Genomic DNA, 18,098 nt, shown 5'->3' with positions numbered 1-18,098 from the left:
GCCATCTTTTAAAGCCTCTAAAATGGCCTCAGTAGCTGGGTTTCCATTGGAAATGCGCAAAATCAAAATAGCACAATAAAAAAACTGGTAATGGAAACACCTGAATTTCGAAAACCCCTAAAATATCGCTACAAAGGTTTTATGCTTTCATGAGGAGGTCTTTCAGGCGTTTCAATATAGAAATATATCACAAAAGTGCAATGGAAACACTTTTCTGCATTTACAAGTCACAGGACGTGACGTACGGTGTCACGTAACCAATCACTCCGAGACAACATGGCACGGTACATGTAGACAGAAGAAGAGACGAGATTTTTGTTAACATCATACTTCTACCCTTATGCGTGGCTTTTGCCATACATACGGACTTTACCTCTGAACTATCATCTGTTGCCTTCGTCTTTTGTTCAAAATTATCAAGGCAACCGCCGTAGATAAAACCAAAACCGTAACAACATGCAACAGGTTTTGAGCGTCAAGCTTCCCTGCAGCGGATTCACGCGAGATGAGATTTTACGAGAACTGCAAGGCCTATGCCCAAAACTTCCTTCAATGGAAACGCATTCAAAGCGCAATTGTACTTAATCGAAATTTAAGGAATATCGCTTTTATTTTGCGAAAAACTGTAATGGAAACCCAGCTAGTCACTCTCTTGACTGAGGCCTTTCTACAAAATACGTAAGATCACATGATCTGTTCAATGGAGGATGTTGGTGATTTTAGCAGAGGTGGTCAGCATCATGAAGAGCTGACTGAGGCAAAAACATCATTTTAGTCAAAAAAGGACTTAGACCATTATTTTAGGAAGGTGACCAACTGTAAGAGGGACCACATTTAAATCTACCAAAATAAAAGAAAAAATCATCAGAATAGTTGAAAAACAATCCTGTTTTTATTCAAAGAGAAGCTGTGAACTTTGGAAAGTTGCTGATAGAAGCGTTTCAGTGTCAAACATCCACATTTTTGACTTGATTTCCCCCGATCCGTGTTTTCATACAGGCACTAGAAGTTCAGGACTAATGTCAGACTGATCCAGAAAGTCTGGCGTGTTCCTCCATCATCTGGAGCTGAAGAATACTCGGACCGTGTTGTTGTAGATCGTGTTGGCCAACTCCAGCGGGTCCTCCTCCCTCGCTGCCGCCATCACCTCCAGGACTTGTCTGAAAGAGACACTCAGAGACGTTCTAACCAGGAAATCCTTCCTCTGATAAAAACTGATCCCCTCAGACGGGACTCACATGATGTGACACGGCTCGTTTCTGTCCTTCAGGCAGTGCCCCGCCTCCCATTTCTTCTTGGTGGGAAACGTAGTTTTGACGTATTTGGAGCCGGCGTGGGTGTTTTTCACCCCACACCATGGAGCGTCTACAGAGGAACAGGAAGGGCTTAAAAGTGAGCTTTTATTTTGAAAATCTAACATCTCAAACTCACCAGTTTCTATCATGAGTCTCTCAGTGGGGACGGACTTCATGGCTTCAATGTTGGCTTCTGTTTTCAAAGAGCTGAAAAATGGACATTAAACTCAATATTTAACAGCTTTGATGTTAAAAAGGATCCAATAAGGTCTTACAGGTAGATAAAGGAAAACACAGAAAAATAGCCAGTGTTAATTTAACTCATATGGAGTTAAATTTAACCCTTTAAAAGTGTCTTTATTGGTCCACACTAATCAGAGTTAAACTTGACTTTTAAAGAGTTAAATACTTGACAGTCTGTCAGAACTGCAGTAAAGGCCTTTGCACACTGAGTCCATTTTTTATCTGAATTTTTCACACATTAAAAAAGAAAACCAAGCTGGTGTTGTTTTTATCATGTTTGCATGCTGACACTGAAACTTTCCTAGGTCATTATTCTTTTTCAGAACAGGCCAGGCAGAAGGGGACATAAAGGGGACAGCTTTCTGGGCCCTGTCAAACTGGGGGCCCATGGAAATCTGTAAAATCATGGTCCATTCTAAAGCTAATCTGTGATCACCATGATCTTATTTAACCTTAATAATAACTACTCTGATCAAAGCAACAATAATGAAATGTATTTATTTATGCTGTAGCACAGTACAACCTTTTCCTTAAAACAAACCCCTTTTATTAAAACAGAAATACATTTTTATTAGTGATGTTAACAACATGGATGGGCACACTGAACTAAACCATTAGGAAAGAACTAGCCAGACCACAATGTGCACAGATGTCAGGGTTTCAGAAAATAGAGGACACTGAGACAAAAGAGTAGAATAATTGTGAAAAGAGACAAAAAAAAACAAAATGGTTAAACATGTCAAAACTGGGTTAAAGTGGCATAAAAGAGGCAGATAAAAGGCCAATAAGTGGAAACATTGGGTTAAAATGAGCAGAAAGTGGCAAATATATGGGCACAATGGATAAAAGTAAAAGAAGGATTAGCAATAATGGGCAAAAAAAGTGGCATAAATTCAAAAAAGTTGGGAAATGGGTTACGGTGGCAAAAATTGGTTACTAGTGGTAAATATGTGCAACAAAAGCATCAAATATGCATCAGATAAGGGAAAAATGGCACAAAGTGTCAAAAGATAGGCAAAGAGCAAAAAAAGAGCAGAAAGTGGGAAAAATGTAGAAAACTGGAAAAAAAAAACCTCAGAAAAGATTTTGCAGAGTCATCGAAAAGTGGCTAAAAGAGTGAAAAATGGATTAAAAAGTAGCAAAAAGAAGTTGGCAACAATGACTGAAAAAAGGTAAAATGGTTTTAATTGTAGCTCAAATAAATAATTTCAACATCAGAACCCAAGCCTGACACACTTTTCAGCTCCAGGTTGAGGTTTATGGATCTGATAATAGCGGACTCAGTGCATGAAGACCTTCACTCTGGTGGGTCTGTGGATCTCCTCTACAGAGAACAAGGCAGAGTCCACCTCAGAGCAAGGACCTGATAGAATGAGGACTGTGAGTCCTCTAGAAACAGCTACACTGACAGGAGCTCTAACTCAGGGGAGAACTTCACTCATGGTGCAAATATGTCACATATCAAAAACAACAAGCATCCATCCAAAAGTTCAAGTAGTGATTTAAAAAGCTCCACTACAGCACAAGAAGAATAAAAGTACTCATTAAAAAATGGTCTCACCATCCATTTATTCCAATGTAAAGGTCGAGGTCGATGAGTGCAGCAGCGTCCCCTGCTGTCCCATCAAAGGAATGCACCTGAGAGAAAAAACTCCAGTTATTTTGATTTAGCTCTCTTCAACAGTTCTGCATTCAGGTCTGCTAAACTCTTCATCAGGATTTCACGCTCTTTTTCATCAAACCAGGGGCGGCTTCTGATTCAGGTCCACTTCATAAAGTTTGTAAAAGAAACAAAAACAGCTTTCAAAGTTTGTCAAATAAGAGAAAAAGGTGAAATAAAGTCAAGATCAGACGTGTTTGTGGAGTTTGATATCAACCTGAATCATCTGTAGAGGATTTTCTCTCCTAATCAGCTGATTTTAGTCCAATAAAGTCTTCGATAGAAAGCTAAGTTCTCCAGATAGGGCTGCTCCATTAGAGCCTTCTAGATGATTCTAACAGGCATTCAGATCAGGACCATTAAACATGACTACTGTTGATTCTAAACCATCTGGATTACATGCAGAAGCACTTTCAAAAACAAGCAATGCCTTCACATAAATGTGCTGAAAAGCATGAATATTATCAACATCAGTGCAGCACAGCATGAGGCTCAGTATTCCTTAAATCAACACACTGAAATGGGATTCATTTCCCAGCACTAACAGTTAGGAGTACGGCTTCAAATCAATGTTTGTCCATTAAATGCATGGTTTCACAGAGATTCAACAGCATCAATCCCATCACAGCAACACTTTCAGAAATCTGGAGGACTTGGGCACATCCTGGAGGAGGAAAAACCTCAGCAAACGTCAGAAAACAGAAGGTTTGTCACCTCTGAAAATGTTGATTCAGCAGAAAAACAAAGAAGCTGCATTGACAGAATAGTCAATAAAGAAGGTCCTTACCACTCCTCCAGCACAGCGCTCTCTGTTCCTCTTCATGATTTCTTTAAAAAGCATCAAAGACAGAGATTGAAGAGAAAGACAGAGAACCAGAGAAAACAGAGCTGGTGTTTGGAGCACAAACGTACCCATGAACTCCTGATGAGAGTTTCTGCAGTGGAGGAACATCGGCAGCTTCGTCTCCTCTGCCAGCTCAAACTGCTTCTCAAAGAATCTGGTAAACAGGTGGTGGGCAGCAGTGGGCGAACATTTCTAGTCAGCGTTTAAGTCAAAGTAAACACAGGGTGTGTGTAGGGCCCAGGAGATCTCACACTTCATTAAACAAACTGGACTGGAGGGGTTAATCATGTTAATCAAGCATGCTATAGATCAGTGGTTCTCAAACTGGGGGTCCAGGGACCCCTGGAGGTCTGCAAGCCACAGCTTAGGGGTCCGCAAAATAATTTAAGAAAAAAATTATTAAGTAAGTCCATGTCATTACAAAGCAAATAATTGAAACTCATATAGGGACCACAGTGGCATAAAACAACCACACTAAACCAACCACTCCCAAATAAGTCAGCTTTGGACCAATAAAAATTACATACCATTGTGTGATTGTTTATTGTTAAACATAATTGTCACATTTTTGCCACATTTATCCCATTTTTCCCCTTTGTTCTATTTTGTGAGAGTTGTCAGCCAATTAAACTACCTTTGCCATTAAATACCACTTTCTTCCCTACTTTTTTGCTCATTTTTTCCACTTCTTTTTGATACTTTCCCCCATTTTTGCTGCTTTTGTCCCATTTTTGCCCCTTTTTTCTTTTTTACCACTTCTCACCCATTTAAGCTACCTTTTCCCATTAAATACCACCTTTCCTATTTTTCTGCACTATTTTGCCACTCGACTGATTTTTGCTCATTTTAGTCACTTTCCTGTCATTTTTCTGCCACTTTTTTTTTCCCCCATTTTGGACTATTTTTTTCCCTTTTCACAATTTTTTCATTACTTTTCACCCATTTAAACTACCTTTTGCCATCAAATACCACTTGGTCCTCATTTTTTGCCCATTTTAGCAACTTCTTTTTGCCACTTCTATCCCGGTTTTACCCTTTTCACAATATTTTGCCCATTTAAGCTACCCTTTTCCATTAAATACCACTTGAGTCCTATTTTTTTGCCCTCTTTTGCCACCTTTGACTGTTTTTTGCCCATTTTAGTGGCTTTCTCTAATTTTTTGTCATGTTTTTGCCATTTTTGAACCCTTTTTTTCCCCTTTTAACTTATTTTTATGCTACTTCAGCATGTTTTTGCCACTTTTCACCACTTAGATCGTGGCTCTTGCAAAGGTATTTTTCAACAATTTGGCTCTTTGGTTGAGCAGGGGATGAGTAACACTGTTTTAAAAGCTTACGGGTTATTTGGGGTCCTTGGAAAATTTTCTGCGCTGTAGGGGGGCCCTAGCCCTGAAAAGTTTGAGAACCCCTGCTATAGATCATCTAATCTCACCAGGAGGAACACCACAGCTCCACATCCAGAGATACGTTAATAAAGCAGATTAAACTCACCGGAGCTGAGTCTCTTTAGGGCAAAACTCCAACCGGTCAAAATCTGTAAACAGAAGACACCAGGACATTTAGTCTTTATGTGTCACTAAAAAACATCAGAACACAAAAATCAAGAGAGAAGAGCAGTCAGCCATGAGCATTCTTAGAGTAAGAAGGTGAATATTCTCTGTTTCATCAGAGATTCACACCAAGACAAATAAAAAAAAAAAAAAAAAGAAACACACCGAGTCCACACTCTCCAATAGCCACCACCTTCCCTTTGTTCGCCATCGCCAGCTCCCTCAGCCCCGACAGATACTCAACCTCGCCGTTCTGCTCGAACTCGCTGCAGCGGGTCGGATGGCAGCCGACGGTACAGAAGAACTGTTCTGTGAGGAAAGAAGGACATTAACAGTTGACCTGGATCATCCTAGCATCTATAGAGAACAGAGATTAACAGTTTTATTATCCTAGCATCTATAGAGAACAGAGATTAACAGTTTTATTATCCTAGCATCTATAGAGAACAGAGATTAACAGTTTTATTATCCTAGCATCTATAGAGAGAACAGAGATTAACAGTTTTATTATCCTAGCATCTATAGAGAACAGAGATTAACAGTTTTATTATCCTAGCATCTATAGAGAACAGAGATTAACAGTTTTATTATCCTATCATCTATAGAGAACAGAGATTAACAGTTTTATTATCCTAGCATCTATAGAGAACAGAGATTAACAGTTTTATTATCCTATCATCTATAGAGAACAGAGATTAACAGTTTTATCATCCTAGCATCTATAGAGAACAGAGATTAACAGTTTTATTATCCTAGCATCTATAGAGAACAGAGATTAACAGTTTTATTATCCTATCATCTATAGAGAACAGAGATTAACAGTTTTATTATCCTAGCATCTATAGAGAGAACAGAGATTAACAGTTTTATTATCCTAGCATCTATAGAGAACAGAGATTAACAGTTTTATTATCCTAGCATCTATAGAGAACAGAGATTAACAGTTTTATTATCCTAGCATCTATAGAGAAGAGAGATTAACAGTTTTATTATCCTAGCATCTATAGAGAACAGAGATTAACAGTTTTATTATCCTAGCATCTATAGAGAGAACAGAGATTAACAGTTTTATTATCCTAGCATCTAGAGAGAACAGAGATTAACAGTTTTATTATCCTAGCATCTAGAGAGAACAGAGATTAACAGTTTTATTATCCTAGCATCTATAGAGAACAGAGATTAACAGTTTTATTATCCTAGCATCTATAGAGAACAGAGATTAACAGTTTTATTATCCTAGCATCTATAGAGAACAGAGATTAACAGTTTTATTATCCTAGCATCTATAGAGAACAGAGATTAACAGTTTTATCATCCTAGCATCTATAGAGAACAGAGATTAACAGTTTTATTATCCTAGCATCTATAGAGAACAGAGATTAACAGTTTTATTATCCTAGCATCTATAGAGAACAGAGATTAATGATTTTTTCATCCTAGCATCTTTAGTGAAGGGTTCATTCATGGTTACCTCTGCCCTCTGCCAGCTTCAGAGCCTCTCTGCTGTCTTCAAGGTTTCCTGCTGTGATCATAAACTGTAAAAAACAAACAGTTAAAACATTAAACGTAGAATGTATCAGAGGGGTCGGAGCAGTTTTCACTGAGGGCTGTGGACAGAGAGACATCAGGCTGACGGCAGGCTAAGATGGACGATCAGAGAATGGAACACTGAAGATGTAACTTTCCTTTTTTTTCATTTATTTCTTTGTGTAAAACAAAATTTTTTTTAAAAAAGAGAAAAGGTCAGTGTTTTTACAGGAAAAAGTTTTTAATTTTAAACGAGAAATCCAAAATCATGAAATGAGCTTTTTTTTAATTTATTGTTAAAAAAAATTAGGAGAAAAAGATATGGAAAAACCTGCCCTGGGCCCTTCCAGGTAGTTAATGCTAAATTTGGAATTAAAAAGGTGAACTTGTTTTCTCATTTTCTGAAAAGACTAAATAATTTTGTTTTTTTCATCTCGTTGTTTGTGTTCAAATCCAGAAAGGGAGCTTAAAGCATGGACCCCTGGTAATATAACATTCCCTTATTTCCTTTATTTTCTAACTGTTGGAGTTGACAAGAATGCCACATCACCAACATTCAATTCAGAACATAATATTATTATACATTATATTTATTCATTCCTTTGTGGAAAACAAAAAACAAGAAATAGAAGAGAATTATTATCTGTGTGTCATTAGTTTAGTTGATATTTGATCGATAAAAGGACAGATAAATGAAAAACGGCTCATTGTCTTTTTCTGAAATGAAATCAAATAAACAAGAAACAGTTTGCCTTTTTTAATTTTGCTATTTATGTTAGGATCAGAGAATGTGATACGAAAAACAGCCTTTAGCAGTCAGTTTGATCTCAGTATTCATTTACATAACATGATGCAGGTGCTGTGCTCAGAAAAGCATCCTGAGAATCACGTGCCCATCACTGGAACACAAACACTGCCGAGTCACACTGCTCTTCAGTGATGGGCACGGGATTCTCAGGATGCTTTTCTGAGCACCACACCTGCAGAGTTAATCAAATGAATAATGAGCAGACTGGCTGCTTGTGGCCGTTCTCTCACATTCTGAATGATGCACTAGTGACACGCAGATTAATTATCGCTTCATTCGCTTTAAGTTTTCTGTTTCTGATTGCTAATTTAATTCACACTGCCTGAAAGAGTCAAAGGCAGGTTTGTTTAAATAGTAAGTGTGAATCATCTTGTTTCTTGATTTTGGATTTCTTGTTCCAAAATAAAAATCAGCTGGCTGTAAACTAAACCGACCCTCCATGGCGGTCTGTGCCTTTTATAAATGAAGGTAGACTGATGAGATTAACTCACCTTTTCAACCCCGGTTTTCACGGCTCTGTCGATGATTTGATCAAAGTCATCTGTCAGAAAAAAACAGCTTTAAAACACTGCTGTAAAGAAAATCTGTCAAATGTCTCTACCTGGTGTAAACACAACATTATCATGATCAGACTGATAAATCTGATTCTAAATGAAACTTCCTCGGGTGTCTGACCGTCGTGTTTCTGCTTCCCTCTGTAGACTCCTCTGAACATGGGATCAGTCAGATTCACACCGATGTCTGCAGAGGACAGGGGTTTAGAAATACTGTGATTATTCTGTTTACATCAGTGTCAGTGTGCTGCAGAACAAATCTGACAACCAGGCAGACAAACCCTCAGATACTGAAACGTTGATGATGCTTTCAACAGTCTGCAGGTCATTCTTCAGGAAAATGAAAACAGAAAATGTAGATCTGGGGCTTCTTGAGGAGCTCTCTTTGTCAAACATCCAACAAATCTTTAAAACCGGGCGTGCTGGTTTAGAAAGATGTTTTTATTCTAACAGATTAGGCCAAGACTGCAGCATATCTGCTCAGACATTAAACATGTTAAAGGTAATCTGGTGCTGAGATGATAGCATGGGCAGGCTGGATCTACTGGTAGAACTCCCAGTCTCATTCAGGTGGATTTCCAAAGATTGAAGAGGATTTTCCCTCTCTAACAGTACTGTCATTAATTAATCCTGATTCTTCACTTCATCAAAAACACCAGCTTGGAGCTGTGGTGCACCCTAAGCTGTCCACAGCTTTTATAAATAAAGTTTCAGTGATCAGCTGAGACTGTGACTGTTGACATGTCAGCATGCTAACTCAACATACAGGCTAATGTTCGCATCTAAAATCATAATAAATGATCGTTATCACGGCCGACCACGGCTCTACGCAGCATGAATGAAGCTAAAGAAATATTACACAAGTTTCTTACCGATGAATTTGTGCTGGGCCATGATTGTCAGTGAAATCTTCCGGCTGAGAGACACACATGCAGCTCTGACCAGTCCCATAGTGCTGCAGTACCGTAATTACCCTAATACACGCACGCGCGGTTTCTGTGACACGGGGCAATTTTATTCTCACTGCAAATAAACGTCTGACACCCTAAAGACGGTTAAAATTACTGACAGTTTAACGAGATGAACAAATATGATACACAACTCACATTTTTAAAATGAAATACTTTATTTAATCAGATAAAGAGGATACTACATCACGTTACATCATGTTTAAATGTGAAGTTGAGTTTCTAATATCCAAAACGTTTAGTAATGCTTCATAAGAGTTTTACAAAAGTCATAGCACTTCCATTTTTTTTTTTCAAAGAACTGAACATAAACTTTAGAATAAAGTTTTCTGTTTCATGTTTTCACGGCAGATTTTTTTTTAGTTTTTCATCATTTTTAGATAATTAGAACAGACTGGAGGGAAACTTTGAGTGATGACTGTAATGTTACTGAAATATTTTACTTCAACCTAAACTACTTTATCAGATTAACTTCAGCATGTTACAAAGGACTTTTGGGATTCACAATAGTGTATCAGACTCACTCTAAATGGATATATGTTTTGTTTTGTTTTTTTGTTTGTTTGTCTGGTTTTTTTTTCTTTTTTAGAAAAAGCAGTAGTTTTATTTTAAAAATCTAATTTTTTATGTCATAAAGTCATATGTTTATGAGAAACTAAACTCATTTTTTGTTTAAAGGCCCATTATTTATGAGGAAAAATAGAAATTTTCCTGTTTATAAAGTCGTAAATTTTTACTTGATAATCTCCTAAATTTCTGATTTATAAAGTTGTAAACTTATGTCATTATAAAGGTGTTAATTTACAAATAAAACTAACCGAAAACAGTGGTTGGATAAACTCAGTTTACAGAAATTTTATACCTAAACTCATACCTAACAGTCAGTGTAGTGAAGTGACGGCGCATTTTTCGGGTCTTTACGGTAGCATCGTCCAATCGCCACAAAGGCCCAGAATCCTCCGCGTCTGTCAGGGAGAAGGTGACAGCGGACGGTGAAAATGGCCGCTTACCTTACTCACCAGCAGAAAGTCCTGCGGCTTTACAAGAAATCTCTGCGACACCTGGAGTCCTGGTGCATCTTCAGGTGAGAGGGGGAGAGTGTGAGTGTAAATGTGTTAATAAAGTTAAAAATGAAGACAGCGGAGGTGATGACGGAGTCTGTTTAGCACAGATAGGCTAACAGCTAAGCTAATAACAGCTAAGCTAACGGCTAGCCGGGTCATTTAGGGCTGCAGACGGACGGTTGGACAGATCAATGATTTAAATGAGTGGTTTAATCAATGCCTATGGAAACAAGAACATAACTAACATCAGGAACTTCCGCTCATTTTAAATAGTTTTCATTACATTCAAATAGAAGAGGAAGATTATACACGTAAAGGGCGCCATCTAGCGACTGAACACAGAACAGGCTAAACAGCCAAACTTAGTCAGACGTTTAAAACTCAAAGACAAATGAAATAATTTAAAGGGATGTTTACAATTTAATTTATTCTGATATTTACAGATTCATTTAAGCAGATAGCTACATTTAAGATAAAGATTTGAAACCTGAATCTCAGGACCTGAAAACACACAAAGTGTGAAGGATGAAGATGAACTAAAAAACTGGATAAAAATGAAATAGGTATGCAGGTTCTAACTAAAACTCCACATATCTGTTCATGCATACAGCCAATAAACAGCTGATGTAGACTGATACCTATTGATTATCTAGCCTTATATTTACAGCTGATATAGACTGATATTTATTGATTATCTAGCCTTATATTTACAGCTGATATAGACTGATATTTATTGATTATCTAGCCTTATATTTACAGCTTATATAGACTGATATTTATTGATTATCTAGCCTTATATTTACAGCTGATATGGACTGATATTTATTGATGATCTAGACTCATATTTACAGCTGATATAGACTGATATTTATTGATTATCTAGGCTCATATTTAAAGCTGATATAGACTGATATTTATTGATTATCTAGGCTCATATTTACAGCTGATACAGACTGATATTTATTGATTATCTAGACTCATATTTACAGCTGATACAGACTGATATTTATTGATTATCTAGACTCATATTTACAGCTGATACAGGCTGATATTTATTGATTATCTAGGCTCATATTTACAGCTGATACAGACTGATATTTATTGATTATCTAGACTCATATTTACAGCTGATACAGACTGATATTTATTGATTATCTAGACTCATATTTACAGCTGATACAGACTGATATTTATTGATTATCTAGACTCATATTTACAGCTGATATAGACTGATATTTATTGATGATCTAGACTCATATTTACAGCTTATATAGACTGATATTTATTGATCATCTAGGCTCATATTTACAGCTGGTATAGACTGATATTTATCGAGGATCTAGGCTCATATTTACAGCTGATACAGACTGATATTTATTGATTATCTAGGCTAATATTTACAGCTGATATAGACTGATATTTATTGATTATCTAGACTCATATTTACAGCTGATATCGACGGATATTTATTGATGATCTAGGCTCATATTTATAGCTGATATAGACTGATATTTACAGTAGAGAGGAGAGATATTTTGCTGATACTTACAGACCGCAACGACAGATATTTGCAGCTGATGAAGACTGATATATGTGGCTGATTAAAGTTAATATTTTCCTCTGGTATAGGCCCATAATTAAGGCTGGTATAGGCCCATATATCTGGCTGGTATAGGCCCATATTTATGGCTGTTATAGGCTCATATTTCTGGCAAGTATAGGCCCATATTTCTGGCTGGTATAGGCCCATTTTTATGGCTTGTATAAGCCCATATTTACAGCCTGTATAGGCCCATATTTCTGACTGGTATAGGCCCATATTTCTGGCTGGTATAGGCCCATATTTATGGCTGGTATAGGCCCATATTTATGGCTAGTATAGGCCCATATTTCTGACTGGTATAGGCCCATATTTATGGCTAGTATAGGCCCATATTTATGGCTAGTATAGGCCAATATTTCTGACTGGTATAGGCCAATATTTCTGAATGGTATAGGCCCATATTTATGGCTAGTATAGGCCCATATTTATGGCTAGTATAGGCCAATATTTCTGACTGGTATAGGCCAATATTTCTGAATGGTATAGGCCCATATTTATGGCTAGTATAGGCCCATATTTATGGCTAGTATAGGCCAATATTTCTGACTGGTATAGGCCCATTTTTATGGTTAGTATAGGCCAATATTTATGGCTAGTATAGGCCCATATTTATGGCTAGTATAGGCCAATATTTCTGACTGGTATAGGCCCATATTTCTGACTGGTATAGGCCCATATTTATGGCTAGTATAGGCCAATATTTGTGACTGGTATAGGCCCATATTTATGGTTAGTATAGGCCAATATTTATGGCTAGTATTGGCCCATATTTATGGCTAGTATAGGCCCATATTTATGGCTAGTATAGGCCCATATTTATGGCTAGTATAGGCCCATATTTCTGACTTGTATAGGCCCATATTTATGGCTAGTATAGGCCCATATTTATGGCTAGTATAGGCCCATATTTATGGCTAGTATAGGCCCATATTTATTGGTAGTATAGGCCAATATTTATGGCTAGTATTGGCCCATATTTATGGCTAGTATAGGCCCATATTTATGGCTAGTATAGGCCCATATTTATGGGTAGTATAGGCCAATATTTCTGACTGGTATAGGCCCATTTTTATGCACACCGATGAAATCGGGATGGGGGTTATGTAAAGGGTTTGGTGTCTTTCTTTCTTTGTATGTGTACAAGATAACTCGAGAATGGAAAGTTGGGTCGTCACCAAACTTTCAGGTAATATTGGGATGGTGACGGGAAGAATTAATTCGATTTTGGTGATGATCCGCGCACCCATTCTGTTTTTCTTGGACTTCGAAATTTTGAACACCATAGTAATCAATGGGAGCGTGAGTTCCTCGGCGGCGCTGCCGGCCATTCTAGTTGTGGCTGGTATAGGCCCATATTTATGGCTGGTATCACCCCATATTTATGGCTGGTATAGGCCCATATTTATGGCTGGTATCACCCCATATTTATGGCTGGTATAGGCCCATATTTACAGCCGGTAAAGGCCAATATGTACAGCTGGTATATGCTCATATTTACAGCTGATATAGGCCAATATTTTCAGCCTGTATAGGCCCATATTTACAGCTGGTATAGGCTAATTTTTATGGTTGATTAAGGCAGATTATACAAAAGTTTAGGGCTGATACTTACAGCCAGTATATGCTGATATTTACAGCCAACATTGACTTACATTTACAAATGACATAGGTAAATATTGTTAATACCAGCAGAAAGCATATCTGAAAAAACAGAATTTTGTGAATCCCCAATACTTAATGCCATTAGTTACTGTTAATATTGTTTTTTAAATTAAAGCTGATAAACAATATATGAAATGGTAAACACAAATGATGGGTGATCCTTCAGTTTTTAAAATGACATGCAACCAGTTTTGCATATTGGTCACTGAGAAAATTAGAGAAGCATGTGACACAAACTTTGCTTTTTTTTTTGTCTGGAAAGTTGTTTAAAAATCAGACGGCAGCCTGGACCAGCTAATCAACGATAGGTAATCAGGGTTAGGGGTCCAATAATAAGAGATTTGGATTGAATAAAAGTAGGCTGATAAATAATCTTACTTTAACTGTATTTTGTTATTATTCATTGCTGAATGTTTAAATATGAATACTATATAAAATTGCTTGACATTCTTCAGAAATTTTAATGTGATATTTATCACTGCCTTTGGAAACCGAAACAAAACGTTGATAAAACACAATTAAAAATAACAAAGATTAACAAAACAAAGACTGATAGTAATGATTTATGAGGAGAGTTACTGCTGACTATTGTTAAAAAAAATCAAATATTCAGAACTTTCCCATTTGACTTTTGACTGTTGTTTTATAAATTCTTCATCCACATTCTCTGAAGCTGGACGATGATTTATTTTTTCTCTTTCACAGAGACAAATACCGGTTCTACGCCTGCATGCTGCGGGCTCGCTTCGATGAGAACAAGAATGAGAAAGACATGGTGAAGGCCACCATGATGCTGAAGGCAGGAGAGGAGGAGTTCTGGGCCAACCAGCATCCTCAGCCCTACATCTTCCCCGACTCGCCTGGAGGGACCTCGTACGAGAGATACGAGTGCTACAAGGTGACGATTAACCTGATCTGAACATATGATCTCTTATGATATTTTTCATGTCATCCTGTGTTCTCTCAGCTCAGTTTAGCCCTGGAGGTTTTACTGATATAATTTTAGTAAAAAACAAATCAAACCTGTTAGATACTGTAACACCTGCAGGTGTAACAACTATTACATTAATTTACTACATTTGTGAGAAGGTAAAGATCACCGTTTCAGTCGTGTAATGTGAAAAATAAAAGTTGTGGCTGATTTGTTGTGCAGCTGCCTGTGATTATAAGTGAGTATAAGCTCTCGTCACATCAAAAAACATAATTGTGGTAAGATTTTGTTCACCATGAAACAAGAAGTTTTTACCAGAGTCTTAGAACACTTGCAAAGCGATAAATCTTCACACAAAAGTTTTGAATGAGAAAAGGATAGGAATAATATCAATGTTGGAAAATCCGAATCAGTTCATAGAGAGTTGACAAGATTATTAATTTTTTTCACATGTGAACAAAACTCACAGGACTGCGCTGGCTTTCTTAGTTTGATGTCTGTCTCTATTAAATCAGGTTACTAAGAAAGTAAAACAGTAAAACTGGCTGGTCATCAGTGTTTCTGTGTGTTAGGTATTATTTCTTCATAGTGCTGTTCTGACAAATTTAAATGCTGAGATTCATGGCTCTACCAGTGTTTTAAGACTCTGAAAAAACTACCTCCTGTTTCATGGCAAAGAAAAAAATGCCACATCTGACGAGAGCCGGGCAATTAATCGAAAAAATAATCAAACCGACATTTAGAGCCTCTAACTGACATAAACCTGCCCTGGCAATTATTTCAATTTTTTCCCCCTTTCTTGGAAAAATTTGACTTTATTGAAAAACATTTTAATTTCAGCTGATGTGTGTTTTGATTTCAAAAGTTTCAATAAATAACCATAAATTGTAAATCTGTGACAGTTCCTTTCAGCTGTTTGTTTTAAAGTTATAAAAATATTTACAAAACAAACAGAGTCGGAGGTTGGTGGTGAAATAATCATTCATTAATCATAACCGTAGTAAAAAAAAAAGTTCAATTAATCGTTATTTGGATTTTTCCATAATCGCCCAGCCCTACATCTGACTTGAGCTCAAACCGAATTAAACCCACTGGAAGTTGTAAAAAGGCAACAAACAATGACTACAACTTTGTTTTTACCATCCCACAAACATTTATACAAATGTAAAAGTCACTATGTTTGTGGGAAATGTTTGACCTTTGTGGGATTATTGCGTTAAAAACATCAGATTTGTAGACGGTTTGTGGTTTATTACATTTTGTGGACAGTCATTACTTTTGTATTACAGCAACAAAAATAAAAATCTTAGACACCAAAGATGGGGAAATTTGTGTTCAGGTGACACACTGGCATCAAATAGCCTCAGTAGAAGGAGAGAGCCCTGTCAGAACTACACATAGACAGTACAGTGGCAATGTTTGGACAGGCTGGGTGAGCTGGAGTGGACTCTTGGCTTCTCTTCATATCATCCCAGCTGTTCAAACATCACCAGTGTGTTTGTGCTATGTTGACATGTTGCAGGAGTTCTCTTGCAGTTTTTGACTGTTGAAAACAATAAATTGCCCGTTATTGTGTGTCTTTTATTCATTGCTGTGGTGTCAGACAGGAAGATGTTTTCACTAGAGTCATATCACAGGTTAAAATAATGTTGGTATAACAGTCCTGTCACTCACTCTATCACGTCCTGAGCTCGTGTCTTGTCCTCGTAGGTCCCGGAGTGGCTGCTGGACCACTGGCACCCCTCTGAGAAGGCCATGTATCCTGATTACTTTTCTAAGAGAGAGCAGTGGAAGAAGCTGAGGATGCAGAGCTGGGACAAAGAGGTGAGCTCCTCCTGGTTAAGATTCATGAACACCCATCACGTCTGGTTCTCTGGCTGTGTTGGGATTTTTCATTAGTTTTTATTTTTATTTTGTTTTCACTTTCTGTGTTGGATTTCAGTTTAGTTTTTATTAGTTTTGACTGCTGGTTTCTTAGTTTAGATTATTTTTTTGTTTGTTTGTTTGTTTTTGCAAAAAATGCTTCGTTTTAGTTCAGTTTTTATTAGTTTTAGTGTTGGTTTAAGTGTTTTTTACGGGTAGATGTCGGGGCTGAGTGAGAATCATACATTTTTAAAAACATATTCTAACAGGCTACTCTTTACTTATCATGTTATTTATTTAAGGATGCTGTTTGAATAAAACTTCAGACATAAAACTACCACTATGTGAAGTCTTAACCAATCAGATCAGGCCGTTTACTCCCCCAGACTCTGGTGTCGGTGTCAGTCAGTCTGGTTGTGTCAAAGAGTAAAACTAAGGATATTTTGTCTCCACTTTTATTTTACTTTAATTTTTTTGTTAAGCACAATATACAGTTTGAGTTAGTTTTTGTGTTTTTTTGGTAAAGCTTAGTTTTTATTTAGTTTCAATTAACTAAATTTATTTTTGATCTTGAGTTATTTAGTTAGTTTTAGTTAACTGTAACAACCTTGGATCAGACGTCAGTGATTCATGAAAAGTACCACTGAAAGGAATGATGCGATGAAGTCCTTTTAAACAGGAAGTTCTGCCTCCCTCTTTGTTCGTCAGGTGGCCCAGCTGCAGGCAGAGAGCTCCTCTGGAAGCGTCAAAACCGAAGCTCTTCCTCCAGCCCGTCAGGAGGGCGACCTCCCCCCTCTATGGTGGCAGTTTGTCACCCGTCCCAGGGAGCGTCCCACATAAACGGCCCCTCCCCCGTCCATCCTCGGGGAGATCTCCCAGCTGTCTGACCGCTCAGTGAAGAACCGTCGGCGTTATGAGAATGTTTGAGTACAGTGGTGTTTAGCATCATCACGTGTCAAGAGCTTCACACGTACCGTTAGCATGACGCAGAAAACGGCAAGGCTGAAATCACCGGGAGTGGGTTTGATGTCCAGAAATATTGTACAGGTTTGACTCAATAACTGTTCCAATAAATCACTATATGACTAAAAAAGGAAGCTGTTCTGTCTTTAATATGCAGCATTCATGTCGTCATGACAGCAGGATTTAGACTTTTCTACTTAAAAACAGGAATAGTGAAGAATATGAATTAAACTGAAGTCCTAGACACCAAATGTTTTCTATTTCAGACCTGGCAAACCACGGTTGGCAACTTCCTATTTATAATGAACAGAATTACTAAAAACTTTGAACATTAAACTTTTTAATGTTCTCTGAAAAAAGGAAAAAAAATTTTTTTAAAGGGATCCAATTTTTGTTTAGTTTTCAAAATTTTTACTTAGTTTTCTTGTTTTAATAAAAGACTAGAGTAATAAGAAATCATGTGACCCAATGGGAAAGGTGAACATTAAAAAATAAAAGCCATCCATTGTGTTTTACAGTCCTCTGTTGTTTTCCTTTTATTTTCCGCTCTGATTATTTACTTG

General features: G+C 37.3%; 2 protein-coding genes across 2 annotated transcripts; one reads left to right on the top strand and one right to left on the bottom strand.

The window, feature by feature from the left end:
• Positions 1 to 868: 868 nt before the first annotated feature.
• On the bottom strand, positions 869 to 9,434 carry tatdn1 (TatD DNase domain containing 1). The gene is made up of 12 exons (XM_041809779.1): positions 9,354 to 9,434; positions 8,603 to 8,668; positions 8,419 to 8,468; positions 7,064 to 7,127; positions 5,758 to 5,901; positions 5,534 to 5,576; positions 4,111 to 4,196; positions 3,986 to 4,026; positions 3,100 to 3,176; positions 1,432 to 1,502; positions 1,239 to 1,365; positions 869 to 1,160 (listed from the first exon to the last, which is right to left on the bottom strand). The coding sequence occupies exons 1-12, from the start codon at positions 9,430 to 9,432 to the stop codon at positions 1,058 to 1,060; spliced, it is 951 nt and encodes a 316-aa protein (XP_041665713.1). The 5' UTR covers positions 9,433 to 9,434; the 3' UTR covers positions 869 to 1,057.
• A 964-nt stretch (positions 9,435 to 10,398) lies between these two features.
• On the top strand, positions 10,399 to 17,665 carry ndufb9 (NADH:ubiquinone oxidoreductase subunit B9). Its single transcript, XM_041809780.1, has 4 exons — positions 10,399 to 10,533; positions 14,484 to 14,676; positions 16,420 to 16,533; positions 17,281 to 17,665. The coding sequence occupies exons 1-4, from the start codon at positions 10,448 to 10,450 to the stop codon at positions 17,410 to 17,412; spliced, it is 525 nt and encodes a 174-aa protein (XP_041665714.1). The 5' UTR covers positions 10,399 to 10,447; the 3' UTR covers positions 17,413 to 17,665.
• The last annotated feature ends 433 nt before the right edge of the window (positions 17,666 to 18,098 follow it).

Source organism: Cheilinus undulatus, linkage group 16 (genome assembly GCF_018320785.1).
Source record: "Cheilinus undulatus linkage group 16, ASM1832078v1, whole genome shotgun sequence".
NCBI lineage: Eukaryota > Metazoa > Chordata > Actinopteri > Labriformes > Labridae > Cheilinus > Cheilinus undulatus.
Note: the sequence above shows the minus strand (reverse complement) of the source record. Positions and strands in the feature narration are given on the sequence as shown.

Excerpts from the sequence above, each read along its gene's own strand:
- ndufb9 (XM_041809780.1), top strand. The coding sequence starts at position 10,448 with ATGGCCGCTTACCTTACTCACCAGCAGAAAGTCCTGCGGCTTTACAAG. Across the intron at positions 10,534-14,483 it reads GAGTCCTGGTGCATCTTCAG|AGACAAATACCGGTTCTACG; the intron begins GTGAGAGGGGGA and ends TCTCTTTCACAG. Across the intron at positions 14,677-16,419 it reads AGAGATACGAGTGCTACAAG|GTCCCGGAGTGGCTGCTGGA; the intron begins GTGACGATTAAC and ends TTGTCCTCGTAG.
- tatdn1 (XM_041809779.1), bottom strand. The coding sequence starts at position 9,432 with ATGGGACTGGTCAGAGCTGCATGTGTGTCTCTCAGCCGGAAGATTTCA. Across the intron at positions 8,669-9,353 it reads GGCCCAGCACAAATTCATCG|ACATCGGTGTGAATCTGACT; the intron begins GTAAGAAACTTG and ends TGTCCTCTGCAG. Across the intron at positions 1,366-1,431 it reads GAGACTCATGATAGAAACTG|ACGCTCCATGGTGTGGGGTG; the intron begins GTGAGTTTGAGA and ends GTTCCTCTGTAG.